This window comes from Peromyscus eremicus, chromosome 5 (genome assembly GCF_949786415.1).
Source record: "Peromyscus eremicus chromosome 5, PerEre_H2_v1, whole genome shotgun sequence".
Classification (NCBI taxonomy): domain Eukaryota; kingdom Metazoa; phylum Chordata; class Mammalia; order Rodentia; family Cricetidae; genus Peromyscus; species Peromyscus eremicus.
Genome location: NC_081420.1, coordinates 66,616,077 through 66,638,230, shown reverse-complemented (window position 1 = coordinate 66,638,230; position 22,154 = coordinate 66,616,077). Strand labels below are relative to the sequence as shown.

Here is a 22,154-nt window from a genome sequence, read left to right as displayed (position 1 = left end):
GAATGAGAGAAGAACTCTTCCCAGGAGCCAAGAAGTTCTCCAAGGGCGTTTTGTAGTTCAGTCCATAGCATTTTCTTCTCCAGACTCAGTAATCATGTAGTTTTCTCAGGACAGCACAGGAGGCGTTTTTCATGTCTCCTACTTATGTCTTTTCTAGTGCCCTCTTCACTAATTATTCTGCGTGACAACAACCAAACCTCACATGAACTGAGAATTCAGAACACTTGTTTGTAGGATATACATATACATACATACCTACATCTACACATACACAGAACTAAAAGTCAGTCTGCAAATCCCTCTATAATGGGCTGAAGGCTGAAGAGAAGAAGGTCTGAATTAACAGTATGCCCTCAATATCCCCTTAGGTCACTTATAGTGGGGACAAAACATAACCTTAGAACTGGGGAGATGGCTCAGCAGATGATGCCCTTGCTGACAAGCTTGATGAACTGAGTTTCATCCCTTGAGACCCACATGGTACAAGGAGAGAACCAGCTCCTAGAGGTTCTCTTCTGACCTCCACATACATGGTATGGCACGGGCACACTTATTTATCCACACACATATACACACATACAGACACACACGCACAGATGCTGGGGGAGGGAGAGAGAGAATAAACAAGTTTAATTTTAAAAATCAATAGTATCATTACGTTATAAAATAATGATGATGAAATATTACAGCCAAAGTTCTAGTGTTCCTGTATACATCCCCTATTTCCTATTACTTAACAGATCCCATGATTTATTTCTTCTCCAATGATATGTTAATGTAGAAAAGAATTAATTGCAAGTGTCAAGAAAGGTCTCAGTTGCTGTGAGTTGTGTATGCTTGGGAAGATAAACAAATGACATCATAGAGGTGAGAGAGGTACAAAATAGTTTTCTGAAGGTGAGAGAGTTGGACAGAGCAACAGTCCATTTGGTAACAGAGCACATAGGTACCAGAGGGCAGGGAATGTGTCAACAGAACCTTTAACATTTAGCCACAAAGTGTCCTCTGCTGTTGTTGTTGAATAAGCCAGAAAGATGTCCATGTAATCCAGGGGAAAGAACAACAGGGAATCAAAGGTCCCCAGTCGTCCTTCTGTGACCACAGGCAGACAGAATCTCCTTTGTACAGTTAACTCATGTAGTTCTCTAAGTCAGATAGATAATCTAGGCAAGAATAAACAGAAAAACCATGGCAATTACATTTTATGTGAGTTAACACAAGATAAAGCAACTCAGAAGCCACAAACCAGTAAACCATACCGGCATGTGGCCAGCCAAAACCACAGAGAAGTTTAGTTCCCACCCTCTGCTCAGCTTCTTAAACTGGAGAGGAGGTTTCCATTTGATTTACTTTCCTACAGACCATTAAGAATCTCAAAACCAAAACACTGAAATCCTAATCCCTGACAACTGTTTAAACTAGAACACGACCAACAGCTATAGAACATGAAAGTATTTAGAGTAGCGTGTATTTGTCCAGCCTCCACTTCCACGCTAGACTAAACACTATAGCTGAAATCAGAGCTTGGGACCCATGTGAGAATCAAGTATTCAGGAGCAAAGGAAAACACTCCACATACTTACTTAGGGTGACGACCCATAGTCTTTTGGCATCAGCCATTCTGACTGAAAGATGGCTGGATGACTACCATGAGTGTCTCATAGTTTATATATCCTTAGGAGACCCGTGAAGACCCTGCAAACACAAACCAAGCTGTGGCAATATAAACTGACTGTGCCTCTGTAGAAAGCTCATAGATGTATCATATATTCAAAAGTATTTGGGATACAGAAAACAACAGTAACACTGTTTCTGAAATAAGAGCATCATTTCTGAGCTGCTATAGTATGAATTTCCAACCAAGAAAACAAAACATACATCTTGCAGAACTGTGAAAGTTAATTACTTATTTTATTTTACTATTTTGAGATAGAGTCTCACTCTACCTCTGGCTGGCCTGGAACTTGCTGTGTAGAACATGCTGGTCTTGAACTCACAGAGATCTGCTTGGCTCTGCCTCACAAGAACTGGGAATAAAGGCACGTGCTACCACACCTAATTTTATTTATTTTTATTTTACGTGTATGAGTGTTTTGTCTACATGTATGAATATGGTATACCATGTACATGCCTAGTATCCACAGAGGTCACAAGGGGACATTGAATCTTCTAGAAATGAAGTTACATGGGTTGTGAGCACCATCTAGGTTCTGGGACCTAAACCTGGGTCCTTGGGAAAAGCATCGACTCAAACTGATAGTTTTTCTTATTTATTTATTATTATTGTAGGGGAGGCAGAGGGAGGGAGGGGGAAGGAGAAGGGAGGGAGAGAGCATATCAGATCATACACATGGAAGTCAGAGGATCATCAATTGACAGTTGGGAGTCACTTCTGTCCTTCCACTGTAGGTTCTGAGTATCAAACTCAGGGCATGAGTGATGTGAAGTAACCAGTCACTTTTGAAATGCCAACTCAAAGTTCTACCACACGGTAAATAGGATACATAGAGGTCTCGTTCTCTCTCTCTCTCTCTCTCTCTCTCTCTCTCTCTCTCTCTCTCTCTGTGTATGTATGTGTGTGTATCTATCTATCTATCTATCTATCTATCTATCTATCTATCTATCTATCTATCAATCATCAATCATGATCTCATTCTAGCACCCTTTTTATTTTTTAACTTAAGTTACTATGTGCCTGCTACAGTACATATGTGCGGTCAGAAGACAACTTATAGGAGTAGACTTTCTCCTTATTCTATGTGTGTCCCAAAGATAGAACTCATGTTTTCAGACTCAGTGGTAATCACCTTAACCTACTGAATCACATTGCTGATGCTATTTTATTGAAAAAAAAAAAAATCGAGGTGGGTGCAGCTCGTGGGGGGCAGGGGAAAGGGTCTTTTTTTTTTTTTTTTAATCCCAGGTAGGCCTTAAACTTGCTATGTAGCCAAAGAGGATCTTGAAATCTTGATCTTCCTGCCTTCACCTCCAGAGTGATTAGATTATAGTCATGTGCCCCACACCTGGTTTAGGTGTTGCTGGGATGGGATCCAGGGATTCATGACTTCCGAACAAGCACTCTACCAACTAAGCCACATCCACAGTACATATCCTCAATGGAAATCAAGGAGTTGAATAAGATGGCATTGCACATCATCCCATTACTATTTTAAATTTGCTCTTAGGCAGATCACAGCCAAGGGTTAATCGTTTTATTTCCCCCAGACTGTCACTCAGCACCACAAGGTGGGCACCTCTTGCAAGTGTGAGGCCTAAACAACATTGATACAGCATGTAGAGAACTTTTCTACACAAAAGGATTTCCCTCCCATTCTGTTCATCCATTACATGACCCGTCACAAATGAAGTCAGGAGTCAGACGTTCAGGGCAAGCAGCAGTCTGCTGCCTGCCTAGGGTGACATCCCCTCTTCTGTTAGTCATTCCCAAGGATCTCCCTTTAGTTGGGCTGAGCTCGTGTGTGACACTGAGTTCCTTGTAAAGGAACCTGTAACATAACTCTCATGTGTAAGGAATTGTGGTTGACATAAATACAGGAAACAATTGACTCTGTAAAATTTCACTTAAAGATGAGTACAGTTCCTCTTGGGAAGAAAGGTAATAATTAAACATCCAGGGAATACAACTTGAATACTCAGGCCAGACTGTCTATATTTTTGTCTAGCTTCTTTCCCCACCCACTTCCTACTGTGTCTAGGGAGGGCATGATGACCATGGTTTGGACCTCAAACATAAAAAAATTAACATTAAAAAATAATATATGCTAATTTTGCAAATAAGTATCAGTACAAAGAACATTTGGTAGGAAATCATGGGAATATAAATGATTTTGATACCTAATGGTGTGATTCATCCTCTGCTAAAAACAGGGTTTAGCTTTTCTTAAAGCCATAAATATTTTTTTAAAAATCATTATGGCAGTAGTTTCCTAACCTTCCTTTGTAACATTTCTTTTCTCTTAATCGTCAGTGGTGAAACAGATTTTCACTTTTGTGTGCAATGATTTTCTCTCATCTTATTTTCTTTAGAAACAGATAACAATGAAGTATCTCTTTTCAAATCATTTCATTATAAATTTCAATCTTCTCTCCCTTACATACTCAAACTTTTTCTGCATTCTTTATGTAACCCAACTCCCAGGTAGTTGGTTGCACTTCCATTTCTCCACAGAAGTCCCACCACTGTGGCTTCAGGCACTTGCCTCTATCTCCAGCTAACCAAGAATAGACTGTGCATATGCTCCGATCCCTTTCGTTAACAACTCATTACATGAGGAATTTTAGCACAAGATGTTTGTTTAAAATGTGAAGATGGAGGCTGGAGCGACGCCTCAGAGGGTGAAGGCACCCGCTTCCAAGCCCTGAAGACGTGACTTTGATTTCCAAGACTCACATGATGGAAGGAGAGAACTCTCACAAGTTGTCTTCTGACCTTTACATGTGCACCAGGGTACATACATATACACAAGTGCACTTGCCGTGTGCAGGCAGGCACACGCACGCGTGCGTGCACACAGGCAGTCAACCTTTACAGTGTAAAAATGCAATTACTTCATGTCGGTCTCATATACTTTAGTAAAATCATACTCTGCTTGTGAACTCCATTTGTACTACCTACACTTGATAGAAAAAAATAACACAGTGTTGGTTTTACTTTAACAATCATTTTGATGGCTGCTCCATTTTATTTTCATCTTTGTCCTTAAAGAAGAGTGTTTACTAAGAAGGGGGTGCGCTCATTGGCTAGGTGAAGGAAGTTAGTTGTTCTTACAATAATTTTGCCAGTTAGGAGCTCAGTGACCTTAGGCAAGATTGTTTACTACCACAGTTTCTTCATTTATAGCACGAGGTTGTTGTCAATTCCCTTTTCCCTCTCTGGAATAGTTACATGGACCAAGGGAGGGCAGTTACTGAGTGAGAAGTTAAACAGAGAGATTCTGAATTAGCACAAGCTGTCATTGTTACCTATTGGTGGCTCAGCTGGTAAAGTGCACAAGCATAAAGACCCCAGGTCAGGTCCCCTATACCATGTAAAAAGCTGGCTGTATCTGTAACTCCAGCTCTGCGGAGGCAGAAGCAGGAGGATTCGAGAAGCTCTCTGGCCAGTCAATCTAGCTTTATCAGTTAGCAGCAGGTACCATTGAGAGACAGTCTCAAAGAATCCCAAACAAGTAAACAAAACATTGACTTCCCCCAGTGTTCTAAGGAAAGGTATCAAGAGTGACCTCTGCCCTCTGTGTGTATGGTATGTTATGTACATCCAAACATCAACACCCCCTACAAACACACACACACACACACATACACACGAGAGTAAAAATAACACTTCAATTAAAGACAATCTCAAAATTAAGTGAGGCTTAATGTTAAATAAAAAAAAATAGTAGCCTTTGTTACATTCTCAGTTAGCAGCCCTCTTACTCCCCTTACAGAAGCACATGGCTGACCAGCAAAGCCTGGGTCTCCACAAAAAGATTCACTTGACAGTGGGGGCCATCCTATCCCTAACCCATGCTGTCCTCTGAACCTTCTCCAGCACAGCAGTACAGAGGTCTACCTGCTTGACACCCCTAGAGCATCTGGCTTGTAACAAGGCTGCCAGTCTCACATCTGTCAGATCACTTAGTGCAAATGGATTATGACCCTCTTGGGGGAAAACACCATACCTAACCTTGACTTCCCCCAGCTCTCCTCAACACGATACTACCCATCCAATGTTGGTTAATAAATTCTACTCTATCACAGTTCTGGTTCTCTGTATTCAGCGGTGATGGGGCAAAACTCAGGAGAACAAAGAGGATCCACTCAGCTCTCCATAAGGGTCTTTGGCTGACCCGTGTTCATACCCGGAAGGGAAGAAACAAGAGAATGATGGGGGTATTTATAGCTCTGTTTACAACAATACAGCAAAGATGTCCGGCTACAGCTCTTTAAGAGATTGAGAGGAAAAAGACTTGAGCCATAAAGTTTATAATCCTCTTTGCCCAATCCATTTATGGTTTTGAAATGGCAAGAAGTCTCTATTATGCTAACAGTCCTTATAAGGATTCTTAACCAAGAGTACAGGTTTTTTTGCTTTTGCTTGTATACATATGTTGTGTGTGCATGTGTGTGTGTGTGTGTGTGTGTGTGTGTGTGTGTGTGTTTGCATGCATGTGTTCAAATGTATATGTGTACACAGATAGGGAGTGTACATACATGCATATATGTATGTGTAAAGGCCTTAGGTGGACCTGGACTTTTTCCTCACTTTTTACCTTTTTCATTGAGGCAGGGTCTCTTAATTAAACCCAGAGCTCACTGATATAGGTAGACTACCTAACTAGTTTGTTTAGGGACTTCCCCTGTCTGCATCTTCACGGTGCTGGAATTAGAGGCAGGCTGCCATTCCCAGCTGGAATTAACTAGAGTTCCTGGGACCCAAACTGTGGCCACTCTTGTACAGCAAGAACTTTACCCATTGAGCCATCTCACAGCCATTTTTAATATAGGAAAACTTCAGTCAGTCCTCTTGAACTTCTGTTAATAAAAGTCACCCATGCATTGTAAGAGAGTTCTTGTATTGGACTTTATCTAATTATATAAAGCATTGGGTTCTTTTTAAAACATGGAACTTTATCAGTAAGAAACTTAGCACATACTCATAACAGAATTCCAAGTAAATATAATCCTAAAGTAGAGTAAGCAGCATTTGAGTGTATTCCCAAATTATTCCAATGTTCTCAGAAAAGAGCATAGATATTAAATTGCACTTGGTTTCTAGGGGACCGATCAGCTCTGTGTGGTAAACTACAAGGTGCATCTTTAGAGGGAACTCAGTCATAGTTCAAGAGAGAAGAAGAGTACTCTGGGCATAGGAATGGGGAGAGATGCAATCTGAGCTGTCGCAGTGACCCACCATTAGTGTGTCCATGCCAGCCATATATCCCACTCAAGTCTGCAACGATTAGGTGCCACAAATCTGCCTCACAGCACTCGCCACCCTATCAGAAGCTAGTCATGCTGACAGGATAGTGACTGTATATAAAGTAGTGTATTGCAGCAGTATGTCACTCAAAGGGAACAGAGAGTTTTATAACTTCTGATATATGCTCCCATGAGACAGCAGGCTGAGTGATGAGAGGTATCACAAACACCAGTTCCTATGCCCATCTCAAGAGGTCCAAGACGAAAGGAGGTTCAGGAACCATGTTCTTGACTCGCACAAGGTCATTCAGATAGCACTGCAGTCTTGTGAGAAGCAAGACTCGCTGTCATTTTACAAATGGGAAAAATGACCTTACCATGTCTTTGTTACTATTTCATTGCTGTGAAGACGTACCATGATCGAGACAACCTATGGAAGTAAGTATTTATTTGAGGGGCTTGCTTATAGTTTCAGAGGGTGAGCTGAGGTCATCATGGCAGGAAGCATGGTAGTAGGCAAGATATAAGCTCTGGATCAGTAGCTGAGAGCTTATATCAGATCCTCTAGCAAGTTGACCGAGAAAGTGAGAAACTAGGCCTGGGGTAGGTTTTTAAAACCTCAACATCCATGCCCATTCACACTGACACACCTCCTTGAAGAAGGCCATACCTCCTAATCCTTCTTAAAAAGTCCACCAACTAGAAATCAAACATTAACATTTATGAGCCTATGGGGGCCATTATCATTCAAACAACCACAGCATGTAATATATCAACAGATCAAGATCATGCTTGTCCAGGGCAGAAATGGAATTCAAATTCATTTCTGAGTTGAGCTGCAACAGAGATCCAAGGTACCTAAAATATTCCCTACAATCCTTTATAGGAAAAAAAGTTGGTAAATCTTTGATCCCTGAACTAGGGCTTCAGCCTTGGGAAGATGGAGACAACAATGATGTCAATGGCCAGCCAGCCAGGCTATCTGAAACAGTAAATTCTGGTTCAGTGAGAGACAGTGTCTCAAAATTAAGGTGGAGAGCGATAGAGGAAGTCTACCTATGTCCTTCTGTAGCCTCGGCATGTGCAGCCCTTGGCATACACACACACACACACACACACACACACACACACACACACACACACACACACAAACTATCTGAAGGGAAATAGCCAGGCTAGTTAATGACATAGAGAGCTGATTTGTCAGATGTGCTGGTTAATTTTTGTGAACTTGACACAAACCTAGACAGATCTAGGAAGAGAGAATATTTTCTTCATTAATGATTGATGTGGGAGGACTCAGTTCATTGAGGATGGTGCTACCCCTGGGCAGGTGGTCCTGGGCTGTATAAGAAAGCAGGCAGAGCAAGCCATGGGAAGGAAACTATTGATAAGCACTACTCTGTGGCTTCTCTTTCAGTACCAGCTTCCGGGTTCCTACCTTGAGTTCCTGTTCTGACCTACCGCAATGATAGCCCTCAACTTGTAAGGCCAAACAAACCTTCCCCTTCCCAGGTTGCTTTTGCTCACCATCTTTGTCAATAAAAACCTAACTAGAATACCAGAGAAGGGGAAAATGTGGTGACATTCTGAGCAGGCACCGCAAGCTTAGCCAAAGGTCAGTAAACATGGTGACAGAAAAATCATCAGAGACCATCAGCAGAGAAATACGGAAATCATGGTCAAGGGGTTAAAGGTTAAGTGACAGAAGAAGTAAATAAATTGAGGATAAATGGAGTGGTATTTGCTTCGCCCATGACCTTGGGCTATAGGGCTCAAAGGAGAAGGTGCTTCCTCCTGTTGTTTGTTTCCTGTTAAAAGGAAAGGGAGAGGGATCACAAGCCCCTTCTCCCTGCTTACTACTTCTTGGTGTGATGGAACTGCAAGGTGGATTTGCTCCTGGGTCAGATCAGAGCAGGACTTCTGCTGTCCACTCCGTTCTGTATTCGTGAGTGTATTTCCTCAATTTACCCTAATAAATTTCCCTAGTACTCCTTAACTAGACTCCTGTGGATATCTCACATTAGATAAAGCTTGGGTGACAAGGTTGGCATAAAGGAATAAATAACAGGATGGAAGAGGTGACAGAGCTGAGGATCCTAAATGGTAGAGGAATTTCTTCTTCCAAAGAAAGAAGAAAGAAAAGGGAAGCATGGGCAACTGTCTGCACAGATCCACATGCTACGCAGCTCCTTGTCTCCACTGATCTGAGATCATCCTCGTGACTTGCTTCAGCCAACACAGCACTAGCAAGCGTGGCACAAGAGGAAACTGCTGATCACCCCTGGAACTTGCTCTTTCTTGTTTTGTTAAGGTTCAGGGGACACAGTTCAGGGCCTTGCATATGCTAGGTGTGATGGTTAGTCCTGAATGTCAACTGGACAGGATCTAGAATCACCCAAGCAAGCCTCTGGAGACACCTGTAAAGAACTGATGAGTCAGCATCGGGGCATGCCTATAAGGGCTTTTCTTGATTTGGTTAACTGAAATGGGAAGGTACCCCTGAATGGAGGCAGCGCCTTCCTTCTAGAGGTGGCCTGAACATTAGGAGGTGTGAGGGAACGGCTTTTACATTTTGCTGATTGCCTGTGCAGCCTTTTGGCAAAGTCATCTGTTCTATGGCTGCTGTTACCACCCTCTGCTGACCATGGAACCCAATGCCTTCAACCTTCCAATATGCACCGACGACCAGTGTCTCTCCAGGAATCCTCCAGGCTTTGAGTGCTAGATTCAGACTGCTGAAGCATCCAGCCTTATGTACTAAAAAAACTACCAGTTCTCAGCCTCCTCCGTGTGAAGACAGCCATTGTTGGACTATCCAGACCATGCCACGTCAACCAATCTAATAAATCCCTTTTAATGTGATCACTCTATGAACTCTGTTCCTCTACTAGGCAAACACGCTACCACCTAGTAAAATCCCTAAATTTCTCTTGATGCATCTCTGAGAATAGCACATGAAGGTGCCAACTCAGCCTGTTGGAAGACAAGAGGCCACCAAGATAAAAACAAACTACTGAAGGTGACAGCTGCCCATGATCCAGATCACCTTGTCACCAGCTAATCTACTAGCTAGACGAAGTTGCACGGTCTTGAGGGATGGGCGGGTAGCAAAATACACTTTAAAGGACTAAGCTGAGACTGCTTCATAGTATAGCAAACCTCAAAGGATTTTTGCTCATGTTTTTAATCAGAGAGTGAGTGAGGGTTCTGCTAGCAGAGGAAGAATCCATGCTATATATTCTGCAGGGTCATGACTGTCCAACAGTATTTAAGCTGAAAGACACATAGGCTTGTACAAATATGTTTCGTGTGATGGTTGGACAATGAAATGTCCCCCATAACCTCATGTGTTGGAGCACTTGGTCCCCAGCTGGTGGTCCTGTTTGAGAAAGTCATGGAACCTTTTGGAGGCGGAGCCTTGTTGGAAGAATTACCTGCTGGGGGCAGGCTTTGAGGCTCTATAGCCTGGTGCTAATGGGATGTTCTCTCTCTTTCCTGAGTGAGGATATAATGTGATCTGCCAGCTTCTTACACATGCTGTTTGTTATGTTGCCATGTCTTCCTTGACATGATAGACTCTGTGCCTTCTACAAGTAGAAGCCAAAACAAACCTCTTATTTATCTTATATCCTGATTGCTGATTCTCCTGGCTCCTCTCTTCCCATTCCCTGCCCTAAGCTATCCGCCGCCCCCCCCCCCCAGTCTACTTCTCTGTTTCTGTCTAGAAAGGGGCAGGCCTCCCTTCTGTATCAATAAGGCATGGCATATCAAGTTGAAGTAAGCCTAAGCACCTTCCTTGTATTTAGGCTGGGTGTGGTTGATACATTGTGTACCCTAATAAACTTATCTGGGGGTCAGAGAACAGAATAGCCACTAGATTAGACATAGAGGCCAGAAAATGGTGGCACACATGCCTTTAATCGTATCTCTTGGGAGGCAGAGATCCATCTGGATCTCTGTGAGTTCAAGGCCACACTAGGAACAGAGCCAGGTGTGGTGGCACACACCTTTCCCAGCACTTGAGATCTCATTTCTTGCTTGGGAAAGACACATGCCTTTAATCCCAGGAAGTGATGGCAGGAACTAGAAAGGTATATAAGGTGTGAGGACCAGGAACTAGACGCTTTTCAACAGCAGTTCAGCTGAGATCCATTCAGGTGAGGACTCAGAGGCTTTCAGTCTGAGGAAACAAGATCAGCTGAGGAGTTGGCGAGGTGAGGTTGGCTGTGGCTTGTTCTATCTCTCTGATCTTTCAGATTTCACCCCAATATCTGGCTCCCGGTTTTGTTTTTTTATTAATAAGACTGTTTAGCAATTCTATATTGTATCCCCCAATATATTGTATACTCTAATAAACTTATCTGAGGATCAGAGGGAAAAGCCAGGAACTATATTAAACATAGAAGTCAGGCAATGGTAGCACATACCTTTAATCCTAACATTTGGGGCACAGAGATCCATCTGGATATCTGTGAGTTCAAGGCCACACTGTGGAACAGAGCCAGGCATGGTGACACACACCTTTAATCCCAGCACTAACCACAGAGGTCTGGAGGTCTGTACAGACAGACAGGAAGTGATGTAGCTGGGCGGAGAGAGGAAGTGAGATACAGAAACAGAAAGGCATATAGGTGTGGGTATACAGGAAGTAGGTCTCTTTGGAAGCTGAGGATTTCCAAGTGGTAAGATCGTGGCTGGCTTCTTTCTGCTTTTCTGATTTCTCAGTTTAAGCTTTATTAGGGTGCACAATATATTGCAGGGATACAATATATCACCACAGCTGGGCAAAGCAATCAATATGAAGAATAGGTTCTCAAGAACCAGCTAAATGGGAGCAGGGGCTGTCCTAAATCTCTCTTTTAAGGTGTTTTGTCACAGCAACAGGAAAGAAACTAATACAATTTTATATTATTTATCATGATACTAATCAGGAGTTATTGTTTTCATCACTATTACTGCCAAAAAACAGTAGAAGTGAGTAGAAAAGTAATAGTATTGGGATATGTGACTGTACCTTCCCAGCATGACACAGGTCCAGGGGCATCTCATGAAGAGAAAAGGCAATTTAAGCTAACAAGCCTTTGAACAATAAACAAATCCACACTGATGGAAACGTGCAAATATTTAGCAAACAAATTTAGCCAGCGTTCTAGCTCTTAGAAATTAGATGTTTTGATAAAAATTAAAATTTCAGCTGCAAATAAAAGTTTCAGCTGATGGGTTAGAAAATAAGTTTTAAAAAAATCAGAACAAAACAATAAAGAGAAAATCAGTGCAGAAGAACTCTCTTCATCACACGCCTGACACCCTAGAACCAGAAGACAATAATCAAGGACAGACTGAGAAGAATTCTAGACCGAAGTGACTGGCCCTTCTCAATGCATGTATAAAAAGCCAAGCACAATAAACAAAACGATTCACACCAAGGCACATCAAGCCCAGCTGTCAAAACAGCAGAGGAATCACAATTCTTAGAGCACAGGAGAACTGAACGTGCCCACAGCATATTCGTCAGTAGAGTACCACTGTGCTCTGACAGCTCTGGAAACTAAACCACAAACCAATGCCTTCACCAAACCGAAGGCAAATGTTTCTCATTATTGAATATTATACCCAGACAAACCAGTAATTAAATGTGGGGGTACAACAGAGACATTTCCAGTTGGCAAGAGCTTCAAAAAATTAACTTCTTGCTGCCCTTAGTTCTACCTGCCTTTATCAACTTTGCACCTCAGGCCCTATGTGGTGCATCCATTGATTTACTCTGCATTTGCTTTCTTTTTCAGGCACAGAGCTTCATTTGTCTATTGTGTGGGACCTGCCCCCACTTTTTACCCCAGGGTACTCTTGAGCAGGAAGAAGTGAGAAATATTGAGATAGAAATATAGACAGGAGAGAGACAGATAGAAACACAGGATAGCCTCAGGAGGGCCTGGGTCAAAACCCAACAGCCCCTTCTGTCTCTTCTAAAGGGCTATTTATAGAAATGCCAAGGGGTGGAGCAAAAGACCTCCCCCTAAGCACAGCCAAGTACAGACCCTTCCAAATACCTGGTAACCACACATGTGATCAATCTATCCCTTTATGCAGCCCTGCTGTGTAAAGCAAGCTCAGATCTCACTAGGAAAACTGTGGACCCCAACAGTCTATCTTGGAAGGTCTAGCTTTAAACTTCTACCTTCTCCAAGAAGGATTTTCTGTACCAGCCATCTCGATGCAATGTTTTCTTTTCCTGTTCACAGACCCTTCTACCTTACCAGGTACTTCTGTTCTACCTTTAAAGAAGCTTCAGTAGGCAAAAGACCTACCTGCCCTTTGCCCTTTGTCACTCTGGCTTTATAGTTTTTCCTATATACCAAGGATCCAAGTACAGCCCTTTTATAGTAGACAAACATATTGAAAAGAGCAGTCAAAACTGAATGTCAGTCTACTCTACTGAAAATATCACATTGATGTGGTAATATTTTATTTGTGCTGAAATGTGGTGATATTTTATTTGTGCTTTAATAAATAAAGCTTGCCTGGAGATCAGAAGAAAAAGCAAGCCATTACAAGTTAACAAAGAAGTCAGGCAATGGTAGCACACACCTTTAATCCCGTCACTTGGTAGGCAGGGATCTGTCTGGATCTGTGTGAGTTCAAGGCCTGGAAACAGAGCCAGATGTAGTGGCACATGCCTTAAATTCCAACACTAGTTAATCATGGAGGCCTGGAGGTCTGTACAGACAGATAGAAAGTGACAGAGCTGTGTAGGAAGAGGAAGTGAGGTAGCTGGGCTAAGATAGCCAATGAGAGGGCAGAATAACAAGGCAATAAAGGCGTGGGTAGACAGGAAATAACTCGCATTTTCCCTGATCTAAGGCTTTCACCTCTATATTTGACTCTGTGTTTTTTATTTAATAAGACCATTTAGAAATTCATCTACACATTGAGACTATTATATCTGTGTGCCACAACCCCCCAACACATCCAGATTTCCCAACATTGTGTCTACCTACAGAGAAGATGGCATCATTTTGACAAGTATGAAGGGTAAAAAAGAACGTAACTCTTCTAATAAAAATGTGATTCAACAATTTTAGATATATACACAAACTAGATATATGTCCTAGTTTGTTTTGTTGCTGTGATCAAATACCATGATCAAAAACAGCTCTGGGAGGAAAAGGGTTTGTTGGCTTGTAGGTTAAATTGAAGGCTGAAAATCAAGGCCATAGCTTGAAGTGGAAACCACAAGGGAATGCTACTTACTGGTTTGCTCCCAGGCTTGCATCCAGCAACCTTTCCTGTACAGCACAGAACTATCTGCCTAGGGATATTATCAGTCTATAATGAACTGGGCCTTCCTATATTCATCAGCAAGCAGAAAATTCCCTATAGGCACCCACAGGCCAATCCGATAGAGGCAATTCATAAATTGAGGTTTCTTCTTCCCAGGTATATCAAGTTAGTAACAAGACTAATGAAAACAAATATCAACAATCCAAATGCCTTCTAATTGATAAATTTGTCAAATGTGAAATACAGATGTAATGGTATATTCCTTGACAACAAAAAATGAAGGGATGATAGGTGTCATTGCATGAGCAATAAAAACATTAGGTAAGAGAATGTAGGCATTCACAAATGACCAGCTACAACCTATTTCATAGAAATATATTCAGCATCCAGAAGAGATACCCAGAGAGAAAGTTGATTGATGGCTTTCTAGGGCAGGGGGTTGCAAAGAATAAGAAATAACTTAATGGACTTGGGATTTCTTATAAAGGAAATGAAATATACTAAAATTGGTTATAATAATGATAGTACAACTCTAGGTATCAATTTTTTATCTATCTTATTTTTTGGAGACAGGGTCTCCAAAATGTTATATGAGCAGAGTTTGAACTCCTGATCCTCCAAAGTGCTAGAATTACAGGCATGAACTACAATGTCTGGCTATCATATACAGTTATTCTCTTGTCTGTAAGTTTATTTTTAAACTCTTTGGGGGCCCATCACCCTACTCTCAAATAAATACATGTAGACTTCTTACTTACGAATAGCCGGGCTTAACTTGGCTTGTTTCTAGCCAGCTTTACTAATTTAAGTTATCCTGTTTCTCTTTAACTATATTTTGCCTTTGGACTCATTACCTTTCTTTATTCCACATATCTTGCTTTCCTTCTTACTCCGGGGCTAGCTATGTGGCTGGGTGGCTAGCCCCTGGCATCTTCCTCTCCTTTTCTTACTCCTCACTTTCTTCCCTAAACTTCTCCTCATTTATTCTCTCTGCCTGCCAGCCCACCTATTTCTCTTTCTTGCCTAGCTATTGGCCATTCAGCTCTTTATTAGACCAATCAGGTGTTTTAGATAGGCAAAGTAACACAGCTTCACAGAGTTAAACAAATGCAACATAAAAGAATGCAACACATCTTTGCATCGTTAAACAAATATCCCACAGCATAAACAAATGTAACCCATCTTAAATTAATATTCCACAACATTGTCTCTCAATTTGTTTATTAAATGCAGAATATAAATTTATCTCTCACAGTTCTTTAGACTGGAAAGTGAGAAATCAGGGTCCTCATTAGTTGAAGACTATGATGCTTAGTGTTGTCAGCTTGACAAAATCTAGAATGACTGGGAGATGGGCCTCTGAGTGTGTCTGTGTGGTTTGTCTGGATTACAATAATTATAGTGGGTAAACCCATCTGCTGTGGGTGTCATCATTCCCTGGCTGGGATCCTAGACTACCAAAATGGAGAAAGAGAGCTGAACCTTAGTATAGTCTCCATCACTCTCTGTTCCTGATTCAGGTGTGATGTGACCAGATGCTTCAAGCTTCTACTCCTTAGTTTCCCCACCATGATAGTGTACCACTGGATTCCAAGCCAGAATGAACCATTTCTCCCTTAAGTTGCTTTTGTCAGGGTATTTTATTACAACAACAGGAAAAGTAACTAAAACAAGGGCCTTCTCTCTCTAATAACCCATAGTAGAGGAACAAAGAGAAGGCAAGAAAGAGAAGATACCAAATTCTCTTGATAAGAAACCCATCCTCAAAATAGGAAAACTTAATCGTATAGAAGCATCATTAATACATTCACAAAGGTGGAATCTTAGTGACCTAAACACTTTACATTAGGCCCTACCTTCCAACATTTGCAAGCATCTCACAAAGAAAGTCCAGTGCCAGCTACTAATAAACAGAACCAGAGACCACTGGAGCACCTAATTAAAAGACCATCCTTGTCACAGTTTCACAAGAATTCATCCCTTTTCTGATTCATCCAATAAATATTTGTTTGGTGTCTAGTATATGCCAAGCTAACTTTAAATGGGGGATTATGTCTCAATATGTCTCAAAATAAAGAAGAGATTAGTAAGAACTCATTAAATTCATATTACTTGTCTTTAAAGCAATCTCAAAGTATATGAACTTTTTCAAGGCAGCGTATGCAAAGGATGTCAGAACTGAACAAATCAAAACACATCTGGGACCTAAAAACATCAAGGTAAAAAAACAAGGTCATCCACTGACAGTAACGCCTCAGAAACTGATCTGACCTCTGCCCACTTCATGCATATTATCTCAGAGAGGCCAGAACAAAGTGGGAGGGGGAATTCTGGGTTTCAGTGGCTGCATGGCTGTCTAGTTACATAACCTTTTGTAGGTCACTTAATTTCAGAAGGCAGTGTTTCTAGTTTCACTATTTGCCAATTGCCTTATTTCACATAGGTATGATTAAGGCAATTAATGGATAATGTAGTTCATCTTTATATAGGACCAGGAACCAAAAGCAGTTCAAGTCTAGTCTAGGTATCAAACATATGTATTAATGTGATCTGTTGGCCAAGTAAAAACACCAATTTGTAGTACACCTTTTTTCTATTGGAGGGACATTTATAAAATAAAGGTTAAAAAAAAAGTTTGATTCTTTCAGAGCAGATAGGGAAATGTTTAGATTATTTCAAGCCAGATCTTTAATTCGTGTGTTTTTATTTTTACTTGTTTGTTTCTGTGATGGGGTCTCATGTATCTGGCCTCAAAATCACCTTGTAGCTGAGGATGACCTTGAACTTCTGCTCCTCCTGACTCCTCTGCTTTCTAGTGTATTTGGTGTAAAGGTCTGAACCCAGGGCCTCCTACAGGCTAGGCAAGCACTCTATTTCCTGAGCCACACCCCCAGCCCTAATATACTCATTTGTAAATTCGAAGGTCTCATTTTGAAAAGGTCCCACAAGGCCATGATGGTGACTGACAAGGAGAACATGCAGAAACAGCCTAATAAAGAGGTCGGTGGAGCTCTAACCCTGCTTTTACATTCGATCTTCAAGGAGACTAGAATTTAGACAAAACCCACCAAGCCACAATTTGAAACAAACGCTTAAATCTCAGTCCTTCCATCTTTAATCAGAACAAATTCAAGTTTTCACTCCAGATTTAGTCATCAGAACACCTCAAAGGTTTAAGGTATTGACCTACTTTGGCAGATACAGATATAAATAAACTATTTTGATTAAACATAGGAAAGAGTTTTTCCATGACTTTGCCGTTGTTTTAAATTGTCTTCCTTGTTCTTTCATAGTTCACATTATTTTCATCTAGAGCAGTGGTTCTCAACCTGTGAGTTGCGATCCTTTTAGGGTGGAATGATCCTTTCACAGAGTAGCATATCTGATATCCTGCATATCAGGTATTTACATGATGAGTCCCAACAGCAGCAAAAATACAGTTGTGAAGTAACAACAAAAATAATTTTATGGTTGGGGGGGGGTCACCACAACATCAAGACCTGTATTAAAGGGTCGAAGCATTAGGAAGGTTGAGAACCACTGATCTCTTCAGGCAGTGAGACAGAAACATGAGCCTGGTGTGACTTAGCAGCCACACTTTGATGCATGCTAGGGTGAGGGACTTAGACCTTTCAGAAGCTATACCAATGAGTCCCTGACTTAACAGGGCATAGCCGGGGCCAAAAATATCCCAGTCAGATAATTAAAGATTTCCACGGCCAGATCTATAACACACCAGGTTGTAGAAAAATAGGGAGGAAAATGGTTTAAATCTGTGAACATAAATTAGCTGCAAATAGAATAATCTAATTTTTGAAAATAAACACTGCTAATTTTTCTTTGCCCTTTCTTTCAGTTCAGATGCAAAAGATAGAATGTAGAATTGGGTTCTGAATTTCAAAACATGTCTATGACAGTATACCCTTGTGGCAGATTAACTTTACCAACCTTTCATTATTTGCAGTTATTTATCTTCAGCTCTATAGTGTTTTCCAATGGCTAATTTGGGTGGAACAGGTCGGTGGATGGCAACTGGGCTACACTTTGCTTTTCGGTTTCCACTGCCAGAAATCCCTCTCTGCTGCTGCTCTTAAGATGTGTCTAGCAATTAAAGCTGTGAGACCTGGAGACAATTTCCCTGCCAGCTGTTAAGGCAGAAACACTGTTTGGTAGAGGTCAAGGTAGCTTGGTAACCACTACAGCAGCTGTGCTAGAGGCCATGAATATTACACAAGGTCTGTCCATGCATTCAAGCCAAGTCACCATTCCCATAGCAACACACATGGATTTTACTCCTCCTAGAGACAAGGCAGCTAGCAGAAACACTGTGATAATGTCCTGATTTTCCTAGCAAGATCAATGTCCTACTTACTCTTTTTCATAGTAGTAATTTTTTTTTCAAAAGGCAACCAATAACCACATTGAAATATGCTCACTCAAAAATTACAAACCAAGACACCTTCAACTTGAACAACAAGCCACGGTTTCAAATTAGCTATCATTCAAATGACTGCAGGGGATGATAATAAAATTCCAATCATAACCATAATGACTTGTCATCATTTCATAGTCCTAGTGAAATCCAGCCTCAGATCAATTCCTGACAGACCTCAGAACTGATCTGCAGTTTCTCCTCCATGAGCACACACTTCCTCATCATGGAACAAAGAGGCAAACTTTCCAGAGGAAGGCTTAGTTTAACCAATGAATCCTTTGTTGCTTTATTTTTCAAAAGCAGCATAAATAAACACATAAGGAGACAGCATTATAAAACACCTATGAGGTAAACTTTAGGAGAATGGTTGTTTTAGACTAGAAAAATAAACATTAGCATCAAGACTGTTTTGTAAACAGAGATGGTTCACTGGCAAGATCAAGCAAAATATTTTGGTATTATATGCAGTTTTTCCTTTGTGTATTTGGAGATCCTTTTATTTGTGTTTAAATTAACCTCCCACCACGGAAACAAGTTGCTTAGATTATAAAACAACATTAAAGATTATTATTAAAATCACATTTCCCCTTAATTATGCCTGTGTTAAGCCAGCTGATGGAACACTCCAGTGGACCAGGCGTGAGCTTAGGGGGATACGTTCACAAGCAGGCCCTCAGAGACACAGTGCCATTCCCTCCAAAAAGATGTGGCTTTTACCTTTGCTTTTTCCAACTGTGCCTGGGCCTGCCGCTCAGCTTCTCTACGTACTGCCTCCCGGTCCTCTTCCAAAGACACATCTGAATCGGATGGGCGGCTGGTGTAGGAGTCTGCCGAACCCTGAAGAGGAGAACATATATTTTTAAAATAGATCCAGTGTGTGATGGGTGCACTGGAAAAGCCTCACTGGTGTGGTAGTTTGCTTCCTGGAATATGGTGTACATTCCTGAAAAGAGGAGCAAATAATGCATTTTGCTGCACCCCACCTAGAAAACCACACTTGGCAGAGTCGTCACTAAGGTAGTTGTGTGTACCAAGATACCATTCCTCCCCCAGGTTCATTTACCCGAAACTACCCCTTCTGGAAGCCTCTACCAGCTCTTATATCATTAAACCAACTCCATGGTGCAGTGCAGAGCTGAAGGGCACTGATGTGTTTCAAGGATAACTCCAAGAACAGCCTGAGGGCTAAAGCAAGTATTTACACCCAGAGAGACCAACAAAACGCATCAAGGGCAATCTGATGAGTTACAAGCTTGAACCCTCCCTCCATAATCTGCTACGATACAACTCCCATTATCATCTTCAGGATGCTTTCCACGTTACGCTTCACCTGCTACCTTCTCAAACTAGCTGGGGAGACACTCCAGCCTGCTTCCCTCCCACTTTCAGAAACATCTTTAGAAATACCTGGACGCAGACATTTAGTGAGAGCTGGCTACAGAAAACACCTGCTTGAGAGATCTCCTCTGGTAATAAATCACGACGCAGGAAAGGGAGCTCAGAAAAATGACAGGAATCTCCCTTGCTCCCTCTCAGGCAATCATGAGCGTCTTAACCAAATCAAACCACCCTCTCCGCAGGCACTTGCTGCAACAACAGAAAAGCAAAGCAAACAGTGTCTCCCCCGAACAAAAAGCCCTCTCGCTTACACAGATGTCCGAATTCTTCAGCCTTCCTCCCTTGGCTCTTTTCAGAAGCCTGATCCAGGTGGCCTTCATGAGCCGGCTAGCGCCTTTATCGTCCGCAGCTGCAGCCCCGGGCACAGATCCTCAGAGCGCGCTGAGCCCTGGAGAATCCCAGCACCTTTGCTATCCATGCTCTAGGAAGCCCCTCTTCTCAGTCCCCTTCTCCCTCTGGGGCTCTCACTCTCAGCCCCAGTAGACTCCTGTCTGAGGAGAAATCTTCTTGTTTTCCCATCTCAAGAGGAAACACACACACACACACACACACACACACACACACACACACACACAGAATCTAATGATTTCTATTGCTTTCAAAATAAAGACAGGTCCAAGTGCAGAGACTGGCTTCAACTTGTTTAAACTTAATGCATTAGATTACTCTAAATATTCTCTTCCCTGCATTTGGCTTGTTAAAGGAAATTAGTTTCAAGAGGACATTTAGAGAAAAAAAAAAAAAAAAAAAAGTAAAGACGCAAACAAAACCCCCAAACTATGCCCTGGTATTTCCAAGTGTAAAGTTCAAGCCTTATCTTTAGAGATCTGGAGGGGGGTGATGGGGGAGGGAGGATGCACTCTTTACACTGGGCATGCTCCACATGAAGCGTCTTTGCAGATGCTGGCATCACACTGTTGGTTTATGTCAAACTGCCATTTTCCATCTGAAGTGTAAACAGCTGGGAGGGTCTCTCAGCTCCTACAGTAACAGGCACGGGGTGTGTCTGTCAGCTTTCGGTTCCAGATGAAGCCATGTCTCAAAGACAAAACTTACTGTCTTTTCATTGAATAATCATTCTCGCTCCCTGCCACAGACAGGATATGCCATGCCATAAATAATAATTCATATAATAAACATCATACACAATATTAAACAGCCAGAACTGAATAGTGCCCATCCATCCTATCAGAAACTAATCTTTATAAACAAGATGCAGACAGAGGTGTGGCCATGTAATTAGGACACAAAGTAATCACGGCTTTATGAAGCAATGGATTTAATGGAGCTCAAAATTACTCTGGCCTGCTTCTCCCAGTGAGAAACCATCACCCAAATAAGTGCGTGAATTGTTATAGTGATGCATATAAAGACTTTTCAAAGCTTTGCTGATTTATTAGCTGGTGTTAACATTCACAAAATACATTGAATCCAAATTCTTCTTGTAGATAAGGGGGCTGGGGCTTAAGAAGGAAAGATGAGAGGTATCACTGTCCTGGGTGAATAGGGTTACATTTTTAATGTTTCCTCATGAAGAAATGCACAGTGCCAAGTTTCACAAAATTTTAAAAACAAACTGCATCTATATGAGTATGGCAGGGGATTACTTTGTAAAGTCTCATCTAAATAAAAGAAATGTGTTATTAAGAAAATCTTAGCTAGGCAAAGTGGCACACATCTCTAATGCCATTACTCAGAGGCAGGAGGATCATGAGTTTCACCAGACTGGGTTACATAATGAGATGCTGGCTCAAAATAAATAAACAAATTAATTAATTAAAAATAATAATAATGGGCCGAGCGGTGGTGGCGCACGCCTTTAATCCCAGCACTCGGGAGGCAGAGCCAGGCGGATCTCTGTGAGTTCGAGGCCAGCCTGGGCTACCAAGTGAGTTCCAGGAAAGGCACAAAGCTACACAGAGAAACCCTGTCTCGAAAAAAAACCCAAATAATAATAATAATAATAATAATAATAATAATAATAATGACTTCTTTACCTCCATTCCCTTCCTTTGGACACTCAGCTAATACTAATTTACAGGCGCCAAAGGCCAGAAAATAAATATAGCAGGGACTATATAATAATAGTTAGAAACTGATTGCATCTGAACTT

The 22,154-nt window shown here is 41.5% G+C and overlaps 1 protein-coding gene across 2 annotated transcripts in view; it reads right to left on the bottom strand.

Moving 5' to 3' along the window:
* Cacnb2 (calcium voltage-gated channel auxiliary subunit beta 2) overlaps positions 1 to 22,154 on the bottom strand; it is a 367,430-nt gene that overhangs the window by 89,778 nt on the left and 255,498 nt on the right. For both annotated transcript variants that reach the window (XM_059263616.1, XM_059263615.1), the window contains exon 3: positions 19,361 to 19,480. In XM_059263616.1, coding sequence (XP_059119599.1) covers positions 19,361 to 19,480 — 120 coding nt within the window. The remainder of the gene's footprint in view (positions 1 to 19,360; positions 19,481 to 22,154) is intronic.